Genomic DNA, 26,901 nt, shown 5'->3' with positions numbered 1-26,901 from the left:
CCGGCATGAAGGCCAGTCAGGCGGTACTGGCAATGGCCGCGCTCAAAATGGTGTATTTTATGTGCCACCTGCACAGGAGCCAGTCTAGCGGCACTGGCATCAACATTTTAATTCTAAATTATAATTTGTTTTGAAATTTTAACATATGAATTTTTTTAAAATTATTTTTTCATTGAATAGATAAGATTACTGGGGTAAGACTGCACCACACCCTAGATAGGATTACTAGGCATCGCATCATGCTTGCACACAAGACTATTACTACACCGTACCTCACTGTCATTGTGCACCCCTAACACAGTAAACTATTTGATCCCGAAACCTGTGGTTACACACCCCCGATGTAGTGTGTGTTGTGTGTTGGCACTCCATCGCTTACGACGTCGAGGGTTCCAGTTGATTCGATCAACGGAACAGCCTGCTCGTGAAATTAACGTGCAAGTGGCTGAGCACTTCACAGAAATGTGTACCCTTCATTTGATCCCAAGACTGCTTCACACGCCAGACACAGTAACCCAGCAACTATACCACGCTAAACCCGCACACCCATCATTTGATCCCAAGCCTGCTCCACACGCCAGACACAGTAACCCAGCAACTATACCACGCTAAACCCGCACACCCCTAATTTGATCCCAAGACTGCCCCACACGCCAGACACAGTAACCCGGCAACTATACCATGCTAAACCTGCACAGCCCTCATTTGATCCCAAGACTGCTCCACACACCAGACACAGTAACCCGGCAACTATACCATGCTAAACCTGCACAGTCCTCATTTGATCCCAAGACCTCATCACACCATACTAGAGACACACACTCGAGGTATGGTGACCAACACTGCACTACGGCACACCAGTGCCACCCACACACCTTCAATTTCCTCCCAACATCGCACCACACCATGACAACTGCACGCCCTGCAAATGCTCCTATAACCTCACCACGCTACGCAGTTGCTGTGTCCCCAACACTGTTCCACACACCATGTAATAATCTGCGCAATTGTGCCCCGGGAGCCCTTAACCATCCGTGCTAGTATAGTCCCCATTATCCCCACCTATTTCCAGGTCAGTACTCTTTTTCCCCCCGCCCATATCTACCCATTTACTAAGCCTGCCACCCGAAATCCACACTCACCCTCCTGATTAACCCCCACTCCCTTCTTCGCCTCAGCTCTGCCCTGCCCTGCCACCACCACCGCTGCCGCCACCATCGCCGCCGCCGCCACCACCACCACAGCCACAACCCCCAGCTACAGATCATTCATGACGTCAAACTCCTTTGAGCAATCCGAGTTCATGATGAAACAATGGTCCTGATTGGCCGAGAGAATCTGTAACACCGGCTGCATGTCGTCGTCGTTGGCGTCGGAACCGGAGTTCTCCGCAGAGACAGCCGAGGGGACGGGGGTGGACGTGTTGTTGTTGTTGTTGTTGCCGTTGCTGCTGCTGTTGTTGTTGTTGTTGTTGTTGCTGGTTGAGGAGGAGTGGAATGAGGCGTAGAAGGATGGAAAGACTGAAGAAGACAACGACGGTAGTAACAATGATGACGGAGAGGAAGAGTTCAGCTTTGTAGATTGCGAGGTGTCAGAGCCCGGGTACTGGACGGAGTTCGGGTAGTTGCTATTGGCCTTGCCTGAGCCGGACAAATGACCGGCCTGGTTCCGAGATCGGGATCGCCCCGAGTATTCGCTGCCACCCGAGTGGAGCTCAGAGTCCATCGCGCCGAAGCCATACGCGTCGCCGTAGTACGGCTGGCTCCAGGCGTCCAAGCTGCTGTCGACGGAGGTGGTGAGGGCTGTCGCTGTGATGGCCGAGATTGCGTTGCCTAGTAACCCTCGGTGTATCTTGGCGTGCCGGTTGCGCGTGCTAGCGTCGGAGAAGTGCTGCTCGCAGTAGTTGCACTTGTACGGCTTCTCGCCGGTGTGGATGCGCAAATGCCGGGTGAGAGTGAACGAGTGGAGGAAGGACTTGGCGCAGAAGTTGCACTGGAACGACCGCTTCTTTGTGTGAATATTCATGTGTTTGGTCAAGCTGGAGGCACACGAGAACTTCTTGTGGCACACTTCGCATTCGGTGTTGTGGTTACTGCTGCTGTTACTCCCCCCACTGCGACTAGACTTGCTCGACTTCAAGGTGTGGCTGGAATCGTCGACAGTGGACGAGATTGCTAGGCTGTTGTCAAAGGTAACATTTTCGTTGGACGGGTCCACATCGTCGCCCGTTGTCATAGCAGCGTCCCCACGACCATCACTACTGCTTTTGTTGTTGTTGTTGTTGCTGTCCCCGCCGCCGTCGGACTGATGCAATGGAGACGCGTCCTTCGCATGGCTCTGCAGGTGTAATCCAAGCAGGTTGACACTGGTGAACAGCTGTTTGCAAGTGTAACATTCCAGTTTCTGGCCGGTGTGTGATTTCAAGTGGTCGTTGAGCCGTGCCTCGCTGGCCACGCTTTTGCCACACAGCTCGCACGTGAACGAGCGGTGGGTCTTCTTGTGGGAGACCAACGCCCTGTACTGTTCGAATGTCTCATCGCAGTCGTTGCAGTGGTAGCGTTTCTCCCCCGTATGGCTTCGGATATGTGTCTTCAGGTACACAGGCTGCGAGAAGGACTTCTCACAGAATTTACACTCAAACGTCGCCTTTGGTTTCGGATGAAGTTTGCCGAACGTCGCAAGAAAACTCATTATTGTTGGTCAACATCGGCTAGCTCGGAAGATTGGTATAGAGGTGGGCAGATAGGCAGGCAGGCAGGTAGCAAGGTACGGAGGTGTGTAGGTAGGTTGTGTGGATAGGTAGGTAGACAGGTTGAAGGAAGCTAAATTAGTAATAGGTAGGAAAATAGCTAATTTAGTGAGCTAGATTGGTAACTAGACAGGTAGCTAGCTAGGTAGACTGGTGGTTAGACTGGTAACCAGGCTGGAAGAATGGTATGTAGGCTATATAAATAGGCAAATAGCCAACTAACTAAATTGGTAACTGGTTAAGTTGGTAGATAGGTGACTATGTAGATAGATTGGCAACTAGCTAGATGGGCAAGTAGCTATGTTCATACATAGGAATAGGTGGGTGGGTAGGTAGGCAGGTAGACAGGTAGGTGGATGAGTGGGTATACTGACAAGTAAAGTTGGTAGCTAGCTAATTAGGTAGCTAACTAAAGAGTTAAGTAGCTAATTATCTAGGTAGCTAGATAGGCAACCAGGTAGATAAAGTATGAATCAAGGTGCGTAGATGGTTAATCAAGGCCAAGTGAATACCAAATGAAAAAAAAGACAACAAAAAATTACAAAATAAATAACCCCTGTTCTTGGTTTCGGAAACCCCACTCGAAATTTTAAACTAGATATTTTCCTGGTTACCACAAACAGTTTGTCACTATTTTTCTAGCTTTTATCCCTGCCAATACCATCTTGGGTTATGTATCAACACCTTAATTCTAAATTATAATTTTTGTTTTGAAATTTTAACATATGAATTTTTTTTTAATTTTTTACTATTTTTTCATTGAATCTAGTAAATGATTGGATTTTGGTCTGGCAGCAAGGCTAAATCCACCAGGGTGAGAAGAGGGACAGAGACAGAGAGCCAAAAATAGATAGATAGATAGATAGATAGATAGAGACAGATAGATAGATAGATAGATAGATGGATAGATAGAGACAGATAGATAGCTAGATAGATAGATGTGAGGTTTGTCACTTAAATCAAACCTCGTATACCACTGGTACTTATTTGAATATCAAAAGACCAGCAATCCCTGCAGTTGATGGAATGGAAAAAAAGGCAAATTGGACCCCTATTTTTTTTTTATCTCCCCAATGGCAGGATTTCAATTCAATGTTTTTAAGAAGAACCCACAAAAAAAAAAACAAAAAAAACCTAGTCCCTGGATGTTATTTTGAAAGAATTGGGTGAAAATTTATAAGTTCGAGAGAGCCTATAATATGTTCATATATATGGGTGTTTGTGTGAGTGTGTATGTATATGTGTGCTATGAAGCCAAAACTTCAAAGTCACTATTAACCTTTTCCTTGTAAAAATTATACATACATGTGTGTGTGTGTGTATATATATATATATATATATATATGTTTATATATGTATGTGTGTATATATATGTGTATGTGTGATTTATGTATATATATATAGTCAACAAAATTTTAACGAGAAGAAATTCGTTATGTTGCCAAGGTGAGAGTTTTTGGTTTCAAATCACAGTAGCAAAATTGTCTCAACAGACTTGGATAGCCAGGGGGGGAAGCAAATTTAAATCTTTTTTTTTTATATATATAAATTTAATTTTATTTATTTATCATTGTTATTATTATTATTATTATTATTATTATTATTATTATTATTATTGTTGTTGTTATTATTTTTTCCTTTTGGTCAAAAATATTTGCTCACATTTCAAAAAAAAAATTCTGCTGTTTTGGGTAAGTTTCATAAACAAACAATACTTATAATGCAGCAATAATAATAATAATAATAATAATAAATTAATTAATAATTGCAATTAATAATAGGTAATTCCAGGTGTCTTGCAATTTTTTCTGCTTTTTTTAAAATAACTTATTTTCTTTTTATGTTTGGTTACCCTCAACAGGTTTTATAGCTTTGTGGGTTTTTTTAAGGGTTTTTTTTGTATGCTAGTGACACCCCAAAAACAAGAAGAGGTTTCTCACATACCCAAAACCAGTAAGGAATCTAACAAATTGCCAGAAGAAAGGGGGGGGGAAAAGTTAATGTAAAGAATTACAGCGGAACAGACAGTTAATGTTATTTTGGAGTTTGACCAACTTTTTGGGTGTTTCGCAATTCGGTTTTTAAAAAAAAAATTTTTTTTTTTTTTTTTGTGTGTGTGTGTTTTGTTGGCGTTTATCTTTGACGACGTTTTGTCATTTTATCAAATTGGAGGGCTTGAATTTCAAATTTCAAATTTGGACAAGCAAAATGTCAACAGACTTTGGTAACAAGAACTCTGCAAAATCGTTCGCTGTCGGAACAATTTAAAAGAATCACAGAACCAGCTTGTTAAGATTTAAACGTCGTTTTGGCGGGAATTTTGAAATGCAGACGGATTACTGCTGATGACGATGATGAAGATGATGACAACAAGGATGACAGTGACAGATAACACCCACTTTAGGGGTAAATATGATCCTTCTTTCTTTTTCTTTTTCTTTAGTCACAGCCCAAACAAGTTTCTGAGTTTCAAGATACAAATAGGAGTCTGGTTAATTCTATTTCTTCCTTTAGACAGGATCTGTAAAATGGAACAAGAAAGAAAAAAGAAAATCACAAATTTAGATTGATGTTTAGTAATGGGAAATATGAAGCTGATGATATGCGTTGTCTATCTTTCAATTAATTTTGAAACTAACGAAGAATTTAGTGAAATAATTTTATCATAATTAAACTGGTGTTTGGAACATAAATGAACAAGAAATTTTGATGGAAGGTTTTAAGACCACTTTGACTCTTTTGTTACCATATTTCTGTTGTTGTTTCAATTAATTTAGAAAATAATGAAGTATAGGCACAGGAGTACTCTTTACTCTTTTTACTCTCTTTTACTTGTTTCAGCCATTTGACTGTGGCCATACTGGAGCACCGCCTTTTAGTCGAGCAAATCAACCCCAAGACTTATTCTATCGGTCTATTTTGCCGAACCGCTAAGTTACGGGGACATAAACACACCAGCTTCAGTTATCAAGCGATGTTGGGGGTGACAAACACAGACACACAAACATATACACGCACATACATATATACGACGGGCTTCTTTCAGTTTCCGTCTGCCAAATCCACTCACAGGGCTTTGGTCGGCCCGAGGCTATAGTAGAAGACACTTGCGCAAGGTGCCAAACAGTGGGACTGAACTCGGAACCATATGGTTTGTAAGCAAACTACTTAACCACACAGCCACCCCTGCGCATATGTAGATGATATTTGGGATCTTTTTTAAAATGGGGGCCACATTTTTCATTAATGTTTTACGTAGTGTTTTTGGTATCGAAAGACTTTCAAACTTCGTATACTTATCTATTTTGTGTTATAGAACAGAAAAATATTTTTGTATTCAAATTTATTTCATGTAAAAAATTGTCTTTTTTCGATAATTTCAACCAATCACTGACAAGTATTCAGTTGTTTACATTTACTCCTTTGGCTGATTATGCGATGTAAAGTGTATTTAATCTCCATACCTTCGTTTTATTTGCTTTTTTCATTTTAAATTTGCTTTAACCTTAACCCTATGGTTAGGGTTAGGGTTAATTGTTTCAGAATCGTTTGTTTATGTAGTCGGCACTTAATGTATATCGGCTGAATGTACGTCAGTGATTGGTTGAAATTACAGAAATACAACAACTTTAACATGGAATAAGTTCTGGATTTCTTTTTTTTGAAAGAAGACTAAGAGAAAAAGATGTTTTATATGACACATTCTACCAGTATTCCAAGTTTCAAAGTGTTTCGTTAATGAAAAATGTGGCCCCCGTTTTAAAAAGATCCGATATTTGCAAGGAAATACCAGTGTTAGAGACTCCTGCACCTTCAGTTGTCTGGAACCATTCCAACCTCATATGGAGCAAATTCAGGAAAATTTCTTTCAAATGACTCAGGAGCTTAAATCTTTTTTATGTTAATTTTTCCCCCGAATATTTTGAAAATTTGCCATCATCTTCATCACATTCATTCTGATTGTTTTACGAGCAGGAAATTGTTCAAATCCTCATTTAAAAAAAAAAAAAAAAAAAAAAAAAAAAAAAAAGGTTATGGGTGGGGGGGTCAAGTGAGGAACGGTTCCTGTCTTGATGCCTCTGCAAAATACCTTGGGCAAATGTCTTCTGTTTATTATAGCCCTGGGCTATAATAAAAGGCTAATGCCTTATGAGTGAGTGGATGTGAAAGACCGAAACTGCAGGAAAAGCTGGCATTATGTATGTAGACACACAGACACACACACACACACACATATATATATATCATCATCATCATCATCATCATCATCACCATCATCGTTTAACGTCCGCTTTCCATGCTAGCATGGGTTGGACGATTTGACTGAGGACTGGTGAAACCAGATGGCTACACCAGGCTCCAATCTGATTTGGCAGAGTTTCTATAGCTGGATGCCCTTCCTAACGCCAACCACTCAGAGAGTGTAGTGGGTGCTTTTACATGCCACCCGCACGAAGGCCAGTCAGGCGGTACTGGCGACGGCCACGCTCAAAATGGTGTATTTTATGTGCCACCTGCACAAGAGCCAGTCCAGGGGCACTGGCAACGATCTCGCTCGAAAATCCTTACACATGTCACGGGCACAAGTGCCAGAAAGGCGACGCTGGGCACAGGTGCTATCCCGATTTCGCTTTCGCTTGCTTCAATAAGTCTTCGCAAGCTGAGTTTCGTGTCCAATGAAGGAGACGACGTTGGCACGGGTGCCAGTCGTCGAATTTAGTTCGATTTCACATTCTTCAACAAGTCTTTGCAAGCGGAGTTTAGTGTCCAATGTAGGAAAGGTACGCATAAGTGGGCTGGCTACACCCCTGGCAGAGGCCTTGGATTTAAGTCTCACACACACACACACACATATATATATATATACTCAAAGCAATGACTAGTAATATTACGAAACTGGTATGCTTTTGAATCTCTTTAACAACTCACAATAATGACTTTTATTACTTTTATTCCTACCTCAGTTCATCTAATTGTATATATGTATATATATTGTTACTTTTCATAAAAAGCCTTACCTTCTTTTTGATTTTCAATGTGCATTTTTTCTTATTTTTCTGCTTACTTTCCCCTTACATTTCCACGGGTAGTTTCTATTTTGTTTTTTTAACATATTTCTATTATCATATATATATATATATATATATATATATATATATAGGTGAGAAAGTTGGTATGTGAAAGCACGTGGTTGGATGTATAAAAGATAAAAGCAAGAGTGGAAAAACTACAGAAGGCTTGTGTTATATGGTTAAAGTATATATTTAAATCGTTATTTTACACTGGAGCGAAGACATGTTATGATACAGGTAGAGAAATTTGAAAAGAAAATACGAAACCGGTTATTTCTCCAAAAACAATGTTTCTATACTCAAAATTTTATAACATTTTTCTAACACAACGATTTAAATATATACTTTAACCATATAACACAAGCCTTCTGTAGTTTTTCCACTCTTGTTTATCTTTTATATATATATATATATATATATATATATATATGTATATATGTTGTTGGCGGCACTCCGTCGCTTACAACGTCGAGGGTTCCAGTTGATCTGATCAACGGAACAGCCTGCTCATGAAATTAACGTGCAAGTGGCTGAGCATTCCACAGACATGTGTACCCTTAACGTAGTTCTCGGGGATATTCAGAGTGACACAGTGTGACAAGGCTGGCCCCATTGAATTAGAGGCACAACAGAAACAGGAAGAAAGAGTGAGAGAAAGTTGTGGTGGAAGAGTACAGCAGGGTTCGCCACCATCCCCTGCCGGAGCCTCGTGGAGCTTTTAGGTGTTTTCGCTCAATAAACACTCACAACGCCCGGCCTGGGAATCGAAACCGCGATCGTATGACTGCGAGTCCACTGCCCTAACCACTGGGCCATTGCACATGCAAAGCTGAACCTGTCCTAAATTTGTGCAAAGTTTATTTCCAGGGAGCTGGATTGGGGACAGCAGCAAAATGATTGAGCTCTTTACTTCCAATCCAAGTGTATTTGGAATCTCTGGTGACCCGAGAAGAAAGCTGGATCTACTGTTATGGCCCAGAAACCAAGGGACAGAGTGTCCACTGGAAGCATCCTGGCTCCCACTGACCCAAGAAGACCAGGAAGCTCATGATGGTCCTCTTTTTCAATAGCAAGGATATTATCTAAATCTATTGGGTTCCCTCTGGCCAGACGGTCAACAAAAGGTACTTTGTGCAGGTTTTGAGGGAGTTCCAGAAGAGATTTTGTCACGAAAGGCCAGAGCTCTTCTTCTTGGGTTGAGGGCACCTGCACCAGTCCACAAATCCATCCTGATAAATAACTGCCAGAGGTGGGTATCGAACCTGTCCCTCATCCTCCTTACAGTCCATACCATTAGTTGTGATACCCGTGCTGGTGGCACGTAAATAGCACCATCCAAATGTGGCCGATGCCAGCGCCACCACTGACTGGCTTCCGTGCCGGTGGCACTTAAAAAGCACCAACCGATCATGGCTGTTGCCAGCCTCCTCTGGCCCCTGTGCCAGTGGCAGGTAAAAAGCACCCACTACACTCATGGAGTGGTTGGCGTGAGGAAGAGCATCCAGCTGTAGAAATCCTGCCAGATCAGACTGGGGACTGGTGCAGCCTCCTGGCTTCCCAGACCCTGGTCGAACTGTCCAACCCATGCTAGCATGGAAAACGGACGTTAAACGATGACAATGATGATTCTTTTATTTGTTTCTGCGACCATGCTGGAGCACCGCCTTTAGTTGAACAAATCAACTCCAGGACTTATTCTTTGGAAGCCTTGTACTTATTAAATCGGTCTCTTTTGCTGAACTGTTAAGTTACAAGGGACATAAACTCTCCATACATACAAACATAAGACAGATTTCTTTTCAGTTTCTGTTTAGCAAATCCATTCACAAGGCTTTGGTCGGCCTGATGCTATAGTCGACGAGACTTGTCCAAGGTGCCATGCAGTGGAACTATGTATATATATATATGTATACACACACACATATATAAATATATATATATAGTGGTTGGCGTTAGGAAGGGCATCCAGCTGAGTGGTTGGCGTTAGGAAGGGCATCCAGCTGTAGAAACTCTGCCAAATTTAGATTGGAGCCTGGTGTTGCCATCCGGTTTCACCAGTCCTCAGTCAAATCGCCCAACCCATGCTAGCATGGAAAGCGGACGTTAAACGATGATGATGATGATATATGTATATGTATGTATGTATATATATATATATATATATGTATACACACACACATATATATATAAATATATATATATAGATATATATAGTGGCACCTTGGGCAAGTGTCTTCTACTATAGCATCGGGCTGACCAAAGCTTTGTGAGTGGATTTGCTAAACGGAAACTGAAAAGAAGCCCGTCGTATATACACACACGTGTGTGTGTGTGTGTGTGTGTGTGTTCGCCGACCATCGCTTGACAACCGATGTTGATGTTTACATCCCCGTAACCTAGCGGTTCGGCTAAAGTCACCGATATTAAGCTCACAAAGAATAAGTCTTGGGATCGATTTCTTCGACTAAAACCCGCGGTGCTCCAGCATAGCCGCAGTCAAATGACTGAAACAAGTAAAAGTGGGAAAGTGTTATATATACATACACACACACATATATATATACGCACGCGCGCACGTTACATATGTCCTATCGGAAGTTCCATTTTCGTAGCTCAACTATAACACTGAACTATAACATGTAGCATATTAACACGACACTAAATACTACCACCTATACTATAGTTATTATAGTGCATGTATATAGTACATGTATATAGTACATGGCGAGCCAGAGAAGTAGCCTGTACGTGGTCGCACGACATGCTAAAAATAGCAGACAAATCTTCCTGAAATCGCATCTTCATAAATAAAAATTCGGAAGACCACACTAGATTGTACTAAATCTTAAAAAAAAAAAAGAGTAGAAAACGTGATGGTCACGGCTGGAATGCTCTTTGGTCATTGGTCTGTTGCAGCAGGACTGTCGTAGGGTTAAAATACATTTGCTATCGACCATACACCATTACAGTTGCTCAAGAAACCAAGTGTTGCTTCAGACTTATAGAAATTTACTATTTTAGCAAGCAACAAGTTATGACTAGAGTTACCGTTGGTGTTGTGTTTAGCCCCAGGTCAGCCCTGATCCAGCAGGACTGTGATCAAACATGCTCCGATCCCCAACTGAGACCATTCCGTCTCATCTTAATATATATACACACACACACACACATATATATATATATATATATATATATATATATATATGGATGGATGGTCGAACAATGCATCGTTTTTCGTTTACAAGACGGCTAGATGCTGTGACTTAATGGCGATTAGACTGTTGTTTCTAGCGCTTCTAGATACCACCACGAAGATCCTCCGACAGATCGAGATATGCATACACTTGTGTGTGTATATATATATATATATATATAAACACATCGATATATACATGTCTGTATGAATGTATATATATAAGTATACGTGTATATACAGATAGATATATATATACCTATATATGTGTGGCATGCATGTATGTGTACATGCGTCTATAAATGTGAATGCTTATATGTACATGCATATATATGCACATGTGTGTATATATACATAAATATGCACTACATGCATACACAAATATATAATATACACACACACGTGTGTATGTAAGTATGCATTTGTGTGTATGTATATATATGTGTGTTCATTATATGTGTGTGTGTAATGTATATACACATACATGTATACACATGCATATATATGTGTGTGTGTGTAATATATATACACATGCATATATATATATGTGTGTGCGTGTAATGTATATATACACATACATATATACACACACATATAGAAAGAGAAATGCGGAAATGGATTGTTAAAAACAGGAAGAGGAACAGTCAGAGATAGAAACAGGTGAAAGAGGAGGGGGGAGAGTATATGTAAGGGACAGACAGGAAGAGGGATAGTCAGAGGTGTAAATAGAAAGAAAGGTGGAGTTGTAGTAAGAGAGAAACGGTGGGGAGGAATAGTGAGAGGAAAATAAAGAGAGGGAAGGTGGGGGAGAAGAAATTAAAAAGGGAGAAAGTATAGGAGAGAGAGGGATGTGGAAAAGAGGAGAGAGGGAGTAAGAGAGTGAAGGGAGTGAGAGAGTTGTATAAAAGACACGAGTGAGAGAGAGAGGAAAAGAAGTATGGGAGGGAGACGGAGAAAGATAAAGTAAGAGATAAAAAGGAGGATGAGAGAGTAAAGATAGCAAGTAAAGAAGGGGAGGAGTAGAGAGAGGAAGCGTTTGACAACGAAGGTAGTTTTGAGGAGTTTAAAAAGGGTTGTGGTAAGGGAATAAAGATGGAACGGAGAATGGAGAGTGAGAGTGATAGTGAGAGGGGGAGGCAGAGATAACGGGATCGAGAAAAAGAGAAGAAAGAGTGAGGGAAATAGACAGAGGAGAGAAGGGGAGGTAATAAAAACTAGGTTGAGAGCGAGGAAAAGAAAAATGTAGAGAGAGAGAGAGAGAGATAGAAATGAAAGGGGGGAGGGAAGAGAGACAAGCTAACTGAAGCGATAGAGACGGAGGAGCACAGAGAAAGATATAGAGAGAGGGTGAAAGGTAGAAAAATGTATAGAGATAGAGGAGCAGCAAGAGAGAGAGAGAGAGTAAATAGAGAGGGTAGGAGGGAGAAAAGACAGAGAGAGAGAGCGGAGGAAGAAAGGGTAAAAGACAAATAGAGAGGGGAAGAAAGAAAGAGGGAGAGAGTGAAAGAACCATGGGAGGAGGAGGACGACCGGCAATATTGCAATCACGTTATAAATAAATAAATAAATGTGTGTGTGTGTATATATATATATATATAAATACATATATGTGTATGCATATATACATCTGTATATCTGAGTATATATACATATATATATAGACAATGAAACGATCAGAAACGAGTAGTAATAATATATATAGAAAATATAACTTACCAACGACGGCAGGGCGGCGAATCTGTATATACACATATAGGGTGTATAAAATATATGTGTGTATATTATGTGTATGTATTCCTCCACATACCAAGAGAGAGAGAGAGACAGACAGCTCCCTGTATATAAATATATATATGTGTCTATATCTAGATCTGTATATATACAGATGTGTGTGTATATATATATATATATGTGGGTGTGTGTGTGTATAGAGAGAGGGGGAGGTTGTTCAATAACAATAATAATAACAATAATAAAACAGTAATAATAAAGAAAAAAACAGTTAGAACAGTTTGATCCTTTTGCTTTAAACCAAAAAGAAATGCAACGGACAAACAATAACAACGGCGTGTATATACATATAGATATATATATATATATATGTGTATAGATATAGGTATATATATGTGTGTGTGTGTGTGTGTGTGTGTGTGTATAAAAGAGAGAGATAGACAGAGAGAGAGAGAGAGAGCGGCCTGACCAGAAGGGAGCAACAAGATACAGCAACAGTGTAATGAATGAGTGAAGGAGGCGGAGGAGGAGGAGGAGGTGGAGTGGAAGGCGGCGGCGGCGGCGTGGTCGTCGTGGTCGTGATAGTAGTGGTAGCAGTGGTGGTGGTCGTAGTGGTGACTGTAGTGGTCGTAGTGATAGTGGTGGTAGTAGTGGTGGTCGTAGTCGTGGTGGTGGCCGTCGTGGTGGTGATGGTGGTGATGATGATGGTGGTGGTGGTGGTGATAGTTGTGGTGGTCGTAGTGGTGGTGATAGTGGTGGCGGTAGTGGTAGTGGTGGTAGTAGTATTAGTCGTGGTGGCAGCAGTAGTGGTGGTGTTGGTGGTGGTAGTGGGGATATAGTTTTAGTGGCTGTGCTGATGATGATGGTGGTGGTGGTGGTGGTGGTGGTGACAGTTGTGGTGGTGGTATTGGTAGTAGTATTAGTCGTGGTAGCAGCAGTAGTGGTGGTGTTGGTAGTGGTGGCGGGGGTATAGTTTTAGTGGCTGTGCTGATGATGATGGTGGTGGTGGTGGTGGTGGTGGTCGTGGTGCTAATAGTCGTATAGTGGTGGTAGTAACCGCAGTCGTCGTGATGATGGTATTAGTAGTAACAGTAAAGAAAAAAAATAGTAGTATTAGTCGTGGTGGTGGTGGTAGTGGCAGTGGCTATCGCCGTGGTTGCAGTCGGAGTAGCTGTTGTTAGTGCTAAGCTAATTTAACCCCAGGCCGGCACCCAGATCCACGACTGGCGCGTGCAGCGAGGCAGCGATCGGGGGGCGGGAGGTTAATGGAGGCAGAGGTGGCGGAGGTAGTAGTGACAGTGGTGGTGGTGTTAGTGGTCGTATTCGCCCGACGTAGCGATAGACGTCGTCGATGTAGTGGAGTGGCTATCGTCGTGTATAATTTAGCCCTCGGCTGGCACCCTACTCAGAGGAGGCAGGATGGAAGCGATCGTGGTGGTGGTGGTGGTGGTGGTATTAGCTGTCATCGCCGTAGTGGTGAAGATCGTTGCGGTTGTGGTCGGAGTAGGGCAGACACTGGTAGTAGTTGAATTCAGTTCTGTAGCCCTAGGTCGACACTCTGATCAGGCGAGGCGGCATGGTTGAGACCACGACGATGGTGGTGGTAGTGGTAGTAGTAGTGGTGGTGGTGGTGGTGGTGGTAATCATAGCCGTCGTCGTAGCCGTGAGCACTGTCGTGATTCTGGTCGTAGTAATTAGTTCAGCTGTTTATAGCCCTAGGCCGACACACCCTGGACGGACGGAGCAAGCATGACAGTACGACCAGCGTCGTGGTTTTGGTCCTAATATTTGTTGATAGCGTTTAACTAATTTAGCCCTAGGCTGGCAGCCTGGTCCGAGGAAGCAGAGTGGTAGTGATCGCAGTGGTGGTCGTGGTTCGTAGTCGTCACCGTAGTGATGGCTACTGTCGTGGATATGATCATACTGTAGCTGTTTGGCCCTGGGCCAGGAAGGTACCCCTCGCGAAGGTAAATAATACACACCCCCGATGTTTAGGGTTAGGGGTTAGGGGTTAGGGTTTAGGGTTAGGGATAGGGTTAGGGCTTAGGGTTAGGGCTAGGGTTATGGCTACTGTCGTGGTTATGATCATACTTTAGCTGTTTGGCCCAGGGCCAGGAAGGTACCCCTGGCGAAAGTAAATAATACACATACCCGATGTTTAGGGTTTAGGGTTTAGGGTTTAAGGTTAGGGATAGGGTTAGGGTTTAGGGTTAGGGCTAGGATTACTCCGAAAACGGATGGGGTCCGTATTCTTTACCTCCGCTGGTACCCCGATCAGATCAGAGCAGACGACATGACTGCGATCGTGGAGGTGGCGATGGCGGCGCTGAGGGAGTGGTGGGGGTGTCGTAGTCGTTATCGTCGTAGTTGGCGGTAATCGCGATCGTCTGCTTAGCTGTTTAGCCCCAGGTCGACATGGAGGTCGGAGGCGGCATGGTAGATATCTTGGGGACAGTGGAGGTGATGGTGGTGGGATCACCGCTGCAGTAGTAGTAGCAGTAGTAGTAGTAGCGGTAGTAGTAGTAGTAGTAGTAGTAGTAGTAGTAGTAGTAGTAGTAGTAGTAGTAGTAGGCGTCATGCAGTGGGACTGAACCCGGAACTATATATATATATATATATATATATATATATATATATATATATATATATAAGGCCTGTGATATGCCTGGGAGAATAATGCCAGTCATCGCTACGGATGGAGGAAGCAGGTTAAGGAGGGGATCGACACTTTTGAGAGAGCACGTATCCAGCATGAAGAACTTAAGTGAGCTGCGCGAAAGCGCACGGCTCATATAGCGAATGGGGAAAGCTTAATCTGCAATGTTTGCAGTCGTGTATCCTTGTCAAGAGCAGGGCTCATTAGCCACCAACGGAGCCGCAAATGCAAAATATAAGTTAGTCCTAGAGCGCACAATGTTCCTGAAGGTCGGCAATGGTCTTCCTCGGTCACGAGTGGATGGCCATCATCATGAAGCCGTCCTTCGATCGGCGTTTAGGTTGGCTCCTACGAAGAGCACATTTGAAGCCGTCGGAAATGTGGAGAAAATTCACCAGCATGTACATGAAGGTCAACAGCACTGCTGATGTTTTTGGGTTGTCGTATGGGTCCGTGCGGGTAATCCTAAATGTCTGGATTCTTCACGATGACAATGCACTCTGTCACCGAGTTCTCGCCCGCGAGTCTCTCGCCATTTTAAAACATGGTATCGCTTCCGCACCTGCTCCTGTTAAGGGCCAGATTTAACAGCTGGGGGTTTCCATCTCATCCCCAAGATGAAAATGCAGCTAAAAGGCCACCGTTTTTAACACTGTTGCTGGGATCAAGAACGAATCGTAGAAGGACCTCGACTCACTTACGGAAAACGACTCCCAGGTCAGATTCGAAAACTGACAGGAACACTATTTCGAAGGAGATGGTGTTAAAACTTAAATAAATGTTATTTTTTTATTAAGCATAGCTAGTCCCGTTAAATATCTTCCCTAAAAATAGAATTGGGATTTTCTGTCTGTCACGTTGCCTCAATATGCTTGACATTTCTCAGCGGAAAATAATTTCAAACATGACATTCCTCAACAAAAGATAGAATGGTGTAGAAAACTTGTTTTCTGCAGTTAAGGGTAATGAAATATTGAGTGGATGAACCTCGTTCGTCTAACAGGGGTTTCAATTATGCTTTAGATTCGGGACTAACTCTTCCTCAAATGTGGAAATGATAAAACTCACCATCATCATCATCATCATCATTTAACGTCCGCCTTCCATGCTAGCATGGGTTGGACGATTTGACTGAGTACTGGTGAGACCAGATGGCTACACCAGGCTCCAATCTGATCTGGCAGAGTTTCTACAGCTGGATGCCCTTCCTAACGCCAACCACTCCGAGAGTGTAGTGGGTGCTTTTACGTGCCACCGGCATGAAGGCCAGTCAGGCGGTACTGGCAACGATATATATATATATATGTATATATATATATATATATATATATATATATATATATATCATCATCATCATCATCATTGTTTAATGTCTGCTTTCCTTGCTAGCATGGGTTGGACGATTTGACTGAGGACTGGTGAAACCAGATGGCTGCACCAGGCTCCAACCTGATCTGGCTGTGTTTTTACAGCTGGATGCCCTTCCTAACGCCAACCACTCTGAGTGTGTAGTGGGTGCTTTTACGTGCCACCGGCATGAAGGCCAGTCAGGCGGTACTGGCAACGGCCACGCTCAAATGGTGTTTTTTACGTGCCGCCTGCACAGTGATATATATATATATATGTAATTTGTGGTGTGTTAATGTCATGATTATACTTCTTCACATTGCAAAAAAAAACATAAGAAAGAAACATAATTTACCTCTCCTGATACAGTGCTAGTCTTGTAACTGTCAAATTCTGGCACGGTCTTAGGTTTAAAGTAATTAAACAATAATTGAGACATTTAAAAACTATAAATGCGCCCTTTTAAAGCCTAGCCAGGCTCATGGGTCCGGTTTCCCGGTTTCAGTGACGTATGTGTTCCCCAGCTGGACGGGATGCCAGTCCATCGCAGCGTTACCCATTTTTATGTTCTTGAAACAACAAATTTTTATAGAGATTAGGATTTAAATTCAATACACCGCCACAAATACACTGTTCAATACACCGCCACAAAATTTTCACCAAATTTGGCAAAAATACTCATAACCCTAACGCTAACCCCAACCCTAAAACCCTAACCCTAACCCTAACTCTTAAACCCAAACCCTAAACCTAAAACCAGTACAAACGCACGAACGATGTCATAAATAACAGTACCGCCGATAGTTGTTGTTGACAAACAACGGCAGTAATTTTATTCAAGGGAAAAGATCCCATTACACCGCCACAACGTCTTGTTGACAATCCACAGCAGTAATTGTTTTCACCTCAATAGACGTCAGTGATTGGTTGAAATTACCGAAATACGACAATTTTAACACGAAATAACTTTAAGAATATAAACTTTTCTCAACAACACTAAGAGTAAAAGATCTTTTATATGACACATTCTACCAGTGTCCCAAGCTGGAAAGTGTTTCGTTAAGAAAACAAGCGGTGTCCGCCAAATCAGAAGGATCCCATACACACATGCATGTCAGATAAGAACTAATTTAAGCCATCTCCATAAATTACAACTACAAAACTGATATCCACTTGGTGAGACGAGTGTGTGAGTGTGTATGTGTGTGTGTGTGTGCGCGTGTGTTTCTGTTTGTGCTTGTCGTCCACCACTGCTTGACAACCGGTGTTGGTTTGTTTATGTTCTCGTAATCTAGCGGTTCGGCTAATGAAATCGATAGAATAAGTACCAGGCTTAGAAATTCTTTTTTTTAATTTTTGGGTCGATTCATTCGACTAGAATTCTTCAAGGCGGTGCCCCATCGTGTTTTGTAGTCTGACTGAAACGAGTAAAAGATAGATAGATATAGATAGATAGATAGATAGATAGATAGATAGATAGATAGATAGTGTGTGTGTTTGCCAAAGGCGAAACACAGAGAGAGACCGATATTGGTGAGATAGAGTATAGAAAATGAAAGTTGCTAAGTGGAAATAATGTCGTTCAACCGTCAGACATTTAAAAGAGTAACAGGTTTATTAACTGTTGAATAGCGAAAGAATGTTCCGCCATAAAGTTTGTCAAGTGCTGGACTAGAAAGACTAATAGTTACAGTAAGAGGGGTACGTACGGTACTGTGTATGAAGGGGGAGGAAATAAAGAGAAAGGGTAAGAGAATTTATGCGATAATAAATGGGGAGTGGTTGGAGTGATATGTATAGAAGATACGGAGAAGGGGGGTTAGAAAGAGTAGTTCGAGAGAATTTGGTGATAAATGTTAAGGAGTAGTAGTTAGAGAGAAAGGTATGGAGTTTATGAGGGAGGGAAAGAAAGCAGGTCAGCAATTATTAAAGAAAAAGGAGGGAGAGAAGAGAAGAGATGGGAGAAAGAGAGAAAGCAGGTCAGTGTGTGGAAGGAAAAGAGAAACGGAGAAAAGAGGAGGGGCGAGAGACTATTAGCTATGACAGAGTGATAGGCACAGTGAAAGATGTACAGTGTAAGTAAGAGGGGGATTAGAAAGACATAGTTGTGAAAGAGAGAGAGGGAGAGAAGTAGGTGCTAGAAACTAAAGCAGGACAGCGTTTGAAAAGAGTGGTAGTTAGAGTAGGTGAAAGTAAGGGTGAATATATAAGGGAGGAGTAAATTTGAAAGATACTTAGTACTGAGAGAGTAGCACATTAAGAGAGGAAGTCAAAGAAAAGAATGAAAGGCCAAAGAGGAGTAGTGAGAATGAAATGTATTGAAAATTAATTAGAGGGGGAAAACGAGCTTGTATTTGGAAAGAGAGGAAGAGAGAGATAGAGGGGGAAGAGGTAAGAGAATATGATAGCTGTGTAATAAAAGAAAGGAGAAAGATAGATAAATACATAGAGAGAGAGAGACAGAGACAGAGACAGAGCGAGAATAGCAGTGAGAAATGAAAAAGATGGAAGGGGAGGATTGCTAGTGCCGTAAAATGCCGAGTGGTACCGAGCGGAGCCGAACAATGCTGAAAGATAGCACGCCGTACAAAATGCCTGCAGCAGTTCTTCCAGCTCTTTACGTTCCGAGTTCGAATTCCGCCGAGGGCGACTTCGCCTTTTATCCTTTCGCAGTCGGTAAGATAAGTTCCAGTTGAGCACTCGAGTCGATGTTGGCGACTTGCCCATTTCTCCAAAATTTCGGGTCTTGCATCCATAGTAGAAAGGGCGGAATTCGGTTTTCAGCACCTCATAACTTTATTGGTATTATTTTTATGAATTTCAAGAAATTTTTGCGAATTTGTATTGCACACTGCATTGCACCTTGGGCAAGTGTCTTCCACTATAGCCTCGGGCCTACCAAAGCCTTGTGTTGGATTTGATAGACGGAAACTGAAAGAAGCCCGTCGTATATATGTATATATGTATATATGTGTGTATATGTTTGCGTGTCTATGTTTGTCCCCCCAACATCGCTTGACAACTGATGCTGGTGTGTTTAACTTAGCGGTTCGGCAAAAGAGACCGATAGAATAAGTACTTGGCGGATCCTTTTGGTTTGACGGGCAACATTGTTCATTTATGTTTTATGTAGTGTTTTTGGTACCGAAACACTTTCAAACTTCGAATACTTGTATATTTTGTGTTGCCCGTCAAACCAAAAAGATCCTACTTGGCTTCCAAAGAATAAGTCCCGGAGTCGATTTGCTCGACTAAAGGCGGTGCTCCATCACGGCCGCAGTCAAATGACTGAAACAAGTAAAAGAGTAAAAGAATAAAAGAGTCCAGACGGGAATTAATACGATTATGAAAAAGCAATTTTTTCAAAAAACTTTTTAAATTCCCACCCCAACAAATCCTAAAACCTCGACTCTTTTCGGAATTTTTTTAAAAAGCAGACTTTTGAAATACGCACAGGCTGAATTTTTTTGGTTAAATCCTAGCAATGGACCACTGCTGGATGCATCATCGTTCAATTAAATGCGCTTACGGGGAGAAAAATATTGAAAGACATCAATACGTGTTGGAGTGACAAAGAAACGAGGAATGTAACTGGTGGGTGTTTCTAGCATATCTCACGACCACCTGATAGCTTTCTTGTGTCTTTGTCATTCTAACATACTCTTTTACTCTTTTACTTGTTCCAGTCATTTGACTGTGGCCATGCTGGAGCACCGCCTTTTAGTCGAGCTAATCGACCCCGGCACTTATTCTTTGTAAGCCTAGTACTTATTCTATTGGTCTCTTTTTACGGGGACGTAAATACACCAGCATCGGTTGTCAAGTGATGTTATGGGGGGGGGGGGACAAACACAGACACACAAACATGCATACACACACTTACATATATACGACGGGCTTCTTTCAGTTTCCGTCTACCAAATCCACTCACAAGATTTTGGTCGGCCCGAGGCTATAGTAGAAGACACTTGCCCAAGGTGCCACGCAGTGGGACTGAACCCGGAACTATGTATATAACAACACTTCCAATCAATTAAGGTCAGAAGCCATGAGAGCCACTGCCTGGCACTGCATCAGGGAATTATTGTTATTGTTATTATTATTATTATTATTATTATTCAGGTCACTGGCTGGTATCGAACTCGGAATCTTGGGGTTAGTAGCTCCTAACCACTACAGGCACTTCGTTACAAAAAAATTATTTTTTCTATGTGCCGGCCAAAAGGAAAAGATCCTCAAAATTTATCGACCCAGTGCTCAACCGGTACTTAATTTACTGAGAGGATGAACGGCAAAGTCACCTTCAGCGGAATTCGAACTCGGATCGCATGGGGTAGGTCGGAATTTCGTATACGACTGAACAAAGCAGCGACCCCTCGTGACATTTTTTTTTCTTTTTTGGTATTTTCAGAAAAGTTTTACCAATTTGTCTTTCACACACGGTAATTCAAACGATTTTATTCTTTTACTTGTTTCAGGCATTTGACTGCAGCCATGCTGGAGCACCGCCTTTAGACAAGCAAATCGACCCCAGGACTTGTTCTTTGGTGTGTGTGATTTAAGGGCGATTTAGCAGTTATTTTTAGCACATCTTACGACTACCTGATACCTTCCTTGTTTATTTGACGGAATTCCGGTTTAAGCGTCCCCACCCACCTCGTATAAACCCTCATAACTTTTTTATTTTTTTGGAAATTTCAGAAAATGGGAATTTGTGTTCTTCACATGAGAATTCATACGACCATGAAAAAAATTTACCTTCCATAAATTTTAAAAGTTCCTCTGTTTTTCAAATTTTTCTTTTCTAAATTAGAGTTTAAAATATGGACAGTCCAAATTTTTTACTTGAATCCCAGCAATGGACTGTCTTTTAGTGCAACATCATTGCATTAAATTTTTTTACACGAACAAAAATATTCGTTTCTACTCTAGGCACAAGGCCCGAAATTTGGTGGGAGAGGGACAGTCGATTAGATCAACACCAGTACACAACTTGTACTTAATTTATCGACCCCGAAAGGATGAACGGCAAAGTCAACCTCAGAGGAATTTGAACTCAGAACATAAAGACAGACGAAATACCGCTTAGCATTTCGCCCGGCCTGCTAACGTTTCTTATTTCTTTATTGCTCACAAGGGGCCAAACATAGAGGGGACAAACAATTAAGTCGATTACATCGACCCCAGTGCGTAACTGGTACTTAATTTATCAACCCTGAAAGGATGAAAGGCAAAGTCGACCTCAGCGGAATTTGAACTCAGAACGTAGCGGCAGACGAAATACCGCTGAGCATTTCGCCCAGCGTGCTAACGTTTCTGCCAGCTCGCCGCCTTCAGGGAGCAAAATATTGAAAAGCATTAATGCATGCCAGAGTGGGTTCTTATGTGCAGAAGACAAATTTGTAAAAATTTGTTGAAAATTCCAAGAAATAAAAAAAAAGGTATGAGAGTTTATATAATTTCTTCTTTCTTGCCTTTCACCCTCCAACGCGGAGTATAGGCCACTTATAATTGAATTCCATGTCGCATGAATATTCGCTTCTGTACTTATACTCTGCCATGAATGTCCCCCTTTCTCTAGTTCCCTTTGTGCTGATCTACGCCACGAGTTCTTAACAGTCTAGTTAATCGGAAATGTCAGAACTAACTGGGATTAATACCATATACACCGTCACAGTACTAACTGTATTCAACTGAATAGACGTCAGTGATTGGTTGAAATTATCGAAATAAGACAATTTTTAACGTGAAATAACTTCGAATACAAAATTTTTTATCTGTTCTATACCACAAAATATACAAGTATACGAAGTTTGAAAGTGTTTCGGTACCAAAAACACTACATAAAAAAATGTTGCCCGTCAAACCATAAAGATCCCCTACCCCTCTTTCTATATCCATCCGGATTCCACTGTAAAGCACTTTTCGTTACGTTTGGTGTGTCTTTTCTAATTGTCCTGAGACATGGCGAACAACAGTTAAGTCAAATAAGCAAATACAATCATTCATCAACAGGTGCTTGCGTAGTATACTTAAAATCAGATGGCCCCGAACACATAAGCAATGTGGAGCTATGGCAAAGAACGATTCAAGTTTCGATTAGGGAGTAAATATTTAAGAAAAAGTGGAAGTGGATTGAGCGTTTATATGAGGTGCTTAAATCAGAATTTTATCACAGTAGGCAATGGAAACTGAACGAAGACTGTAGACTGACAGACAGATGGATAGAATAGATAGATAGATAGATAGGTATATAGATAGGTAGATAGATAGAGAGATAGTTTCAGCGTATCCCACGACCACCTGACACCTTCCTCGTTTCGTTGTCACTCTGACATGTATTAATGTTTTTCAGTATTTTTCTCCTCATAAACACATTTAATGGAATGATGATGTACCCAAGGGTTGTTCATTGCCTCGATTTAAGCAAAAACATTCAAATTGTCCGTATTTTAAACTCTGATTAAAAAAAAATACCTCAAAATAGAGTGGAAACTTTATGATTTATGGGGAGTGATGTAGGTTTACTCTTTTACTTATTTCAGTCATTTGACTGCGGCCATGCTGGGGCACCGCCTTTAGTCGAGCAAATCGACCCCCAGGACTTATTCTTTGTAAGCCTAGTACTTATTCTATCGGTCTCTTTTTACCGAACCGCTTAGTTACGGGGACGTAAACACACCAGCATCGGTTGTCAAGCGATGTTGGGGGGACAAACACAGACACACAAACACAAACATATATATACGACGGGCTTCTTTCAGTTTCCGTCTACCAAATCCACTCACAAGGCTTTGGTCGGCCCGAGGCTATAGCAGAAGACACTTGCCCAAGGTGCCAGGCAGCGGGACTGAACCCAGAGCCATGTGGTTGGTAAGCAAGCTAAAGATTGTTTTTATCTTTTTATCCCCCCCCCCCATGATAGTATGAATTCCAGTATGTACAACACAAATGGGATGCTTAAATCAGAATTCCGTCCAGTGTTCAACTTATTTTATCGGCTCCAAAAAGGATGAAAGGCAGAGTCGACCTCAGCAGGATTTGAACTCAGAACGTAAAGGCGAAAGAAAAGTCGTCTGGCTGCTCGCCGCATTCCCTCCTCCTCTCTTATAATACTACCTGCTCGACTGCTACTCCTTTTTTTACAGTCTTCTCTCTTTCCGCTACTCTTTTCGTAAGGTCTATCTTCCACATTCCCCCTCTTAAAGTTCCCATGCAACCCTTCCTCTAACTAGTTCTCTGTGTCTTCTATACCATTACCCCTCCCTTCTTGAATGTAATACTACTCCTGCCCCTCCTCTTGTATTTTTATTCTTTCTCTTTCACCCTTTCATAGTTCTTACGCAATCTTCCTCTAACTGCTTCTCTTTCATTCTCCCCCTCTCTCTCTATCTATCCGTCCTTTTTTTCTCTCTCCCTCCCTATGATACTAACAGCACAACTGCTACTCTTTTTGTAGCTGTTCCTCTAACTGCTACTGTTTCATTCTCTCTATCTTATTATATTATTCTCTCCTCCCCCTCTTTAATATAATACTCTCCTCCTACTGCTATATTGTCCCTCTTTCAAACTCGACTTCCCATAAGCCTTATGTAATATGCCTCTCTTTCCTTTACTATAATACTGCTGGAATGCTTCTCTCACTCTCACTGTATAGCAGTACCTCTTACTGTTACTCATTTCTCTCTCTCTTTTTCGTTTCCTCCGCCTCCTGTTCTCTGCATGGCCGCTTCAAATAGCGTGAATGAGCAGCAAATCTTGTTAAATTTCTTCGAAACACTACAAGATTTTGACATTTTTTACCAGATTACGTTGAGACCGAAAATCACATTCGTTTTCTTTTTTCTAGACATTAATAATCAAACAAGTTACAAGTATTAAAAAAAAAAAAAAGATGTAATTTTAACCAATCGAATGCCTTCATTGCCAAATATGCCGGACGTCGTGACTGTTTGTCCCCATGGGAACAGCACACACACACACGAAACCTTAACATGGTCTCTCGACCCGCTAGAAATAGTAGCCAAATTTTCCTTTACCTCGGTGAATCTCATCCATATTTTTGCCTATGAACCTTCTTCGATTCCCATTTTACTCTAATGAACCTCCATAGCCATTCGATGTATAACTCTTCGAAACGCTTAGTTTTAGAATGGTGGCAGCTGAAGAAGGAAATGTTCTCTATGTGTTTTCTGTTCTCTGTTTACCATTTTGTCCACTTTTTTTTTTTGCAACGTCCTGTACCCAGATATGCATCTACATAACTAAAGGCAGTTTTGTTTTGTTTGTGCTTTTCCCTCCCGTTTTTTGTTCTATGTGTGCCATAAATATCGCCATCCGTTTTAGAGAAAAATTTGTAGTTTAGAATCAGTAGTTCTTTGACTGCTATTTCTAAATTTTCAGTATGTTGGAGAAGCAACTCAATGCTAATCCCTGTATATTTATGATGATAAATGGTTTTACCGATAAAGGTTTTTTCATACTGAACTACTTGGCAAAGTTGTTAATTATTAATTCTATTACTAATTGACGATTCCCTGCCCTTATTCTTGTATATACATGTAGATGTAGGTATGTACATACATGTACGTATATATGCATACACTCACATATTATTTGTATTATATATATACGTGGCAACTTGGGCAAGTGTCTTCTACTATAGCCTCGGGCCGACCAAAGCCTTGTGAGTGGATTTGGTAGACGGAAACTGAGAGAAGCCCGTCGTATATATATATATATGTGTGTGTGTGTTTGTTTCCCCCCAACATCGCTTGACAACCGATGCTGGTGTGTTTATGTCCCCGTAATCTAAGTTCGGCAAAACGGACCGATAGAATAAGTACGAGGCATTTTCTATTTTCGATCTTGCTTTCCTCCTCCTCCCTATTTCATAAAACTCTCGTTCTTTAGTCTTTCACATCCACCTCTCTATGTCACTAAGTAACTATCTCTCTAACTATCACTCTTTAACTCTATTACCCTCTCTCTCAGTTTGTCTTTCTTCTGTTTTCTCTCCTTCTTCCCTTTCACCCTACTACTTCCTAGTTCCTCCTTCTTCTTATACTTTCTTCTCCTACTACTACTCTCAAGCTTTCGCATCCACCTCTCTCAGTCACTATCTGACTATCCCTCTAACCAGTACTCTCTGATTACATGTCCGACTCCTAGTTTGTCTTTTACCTTAAGTAATTCTCTCCTCCCCTTCATGCTACTACTTTCTAGCTCCTCCTCCTCCTTGTTATATTCTATTACATTCTCCTTCCACTATTACTCTTATACACTATTACTTTTTCGTTCCACTACGACTCTTATAGTCTTTCACATCCCCCTCTCTCAATCACTAACAAGTTTTCCTCTATCTGTCACTCTCTAATTACACCACCCTCTCTTAGTCTATATTTCTTCCATATAACCCTTTCCGCCCCTTCATTATACTATTTCCTCGCTTATAACTCCCCGGCACTTGGCCGTCTCAGTTAGAAATAGCAGCCAAATCTCGGGATAATCACAGCTGCAAAGGCTTAACTTAAAAGTTATACAACAATTTTATGGTCACCGGCCAAAGAGGTAGCCTCGACAATACGGCTCACGCTGCTAGAAACGGTAGCCGAATCGGTCCAGATGGACTATATATAATCTGAACCTTTCCCCCCTTATTTATTTATTTTTTTTACGGAATCCCACGTTTTAGGCTATGGGGATTCCGATTCTGAAAAAAAAATTTTTTAAATCTCAATTTCAAAATTTCGATTTCCCCCCCCCCCCGTTTTTTATATAGATCCACAGGGTAAACCTAACCCTAACCCTGACCGTAACCCTGACCCTAACCCTAACCCTAATACTAGTTTTGTGAGATTTGGCTGTTATTTGTAGCATGTAAATAGCCTGCTTGGTGGGGGGGGGGGGGATTGAAATTTTTCAAACAATTTTTTTTCAGAATCGGAATCTCCATAGCGTAAACCGTGGCATTCCGTAAAAAAAATTAATAAATAAGGGGGGGAAAAGTTCAGATTACATATAGTCTGTCTCTACCTCCGAATCTTACACAAATCATATTCTGCTATCCAAAATTTGAGGCAAAACCATAGTTCAGTACCCCCAACTCAATATTTCTTTGCACCTGTGTTTGTCTCCCTACCACCACCACCAC

The 26,901-nt window shown here is 41.6% G+C and overlaps 2 protein-coding genes across 5 annotated transcripts in view; both read right to left on the bottom strand.

Annotated features, from left to right (window-relative positions):
- LOC106869542 (uncharacterized) overlaps positions 1-283 on the bottom strand; it is a 30,651-nt gene extending 30,368 nt beyond the window's left edge. Inside the window, exon 1 of the mRNA XM_089345722.1 lies at positions 278-283. Coding sequence (XP_089201848.1) covers positions 278-283 — 6 coding nt within the window. The remainder of the gene's footprint in view (positions 1-277) is intronic.
- LOC106881661 (uncharacterized) overlaps positions 1-26,901 on the bottom strand; it is a 27,782-nt gene extending 881 nt beyond the window's left edge. The window contains exons 1-2 of one of the 4 annotated variants that reach the window (XM_089344914.1): positions 24,788-26,529; positions 1-5,270 (exon numbers count right to left, since the gene is read on the bottom strand). The exon at positions 1-5,270 is cut by the window's left edge and continues 881 nt beyond it. In XM_089344914.1, the coding sequence (XP_089201040.1) occupies positions 1,258-2,691 (1,434 nt within the window). In that variant the 5' untranslated portion in view covers positions 2,692-5,270; positions 24,788-26,529 and the 3' untranslated portion in view covers positions 1-1,257. Of the gene's footprint in view, positions 5,271-7,767; positions 7,898-12,730; positions 15,059-17,537; positions 18,167-24,787 lie in introns of those variants that run through there. The other 3 variants (XM_089344912.1, XM_089344913.1, XR_016238916.1) reach the window with 3 other exon arrangements.

The sequence above is a fragment of the Octopus bimaculoides genome, chromosome 29 (genome assembly GCF_046866305.1).
Source record: "Octopus bimaculoides isolate indiv1 chromosome 29, ASM4686630v1, whole genome shotgun sequence".
In the NCBI taxonomy this organism is placed as follows: domain Eukaryota; kingdom Metazoa; phylum Mollusca; class Cephalopoda; order Octopoda; family Octopodidae; genus Octopus; species Octopus bimaculoides.
This window is presented reverse-complemented; position numbering and strand designations above follow the sequence as displayed.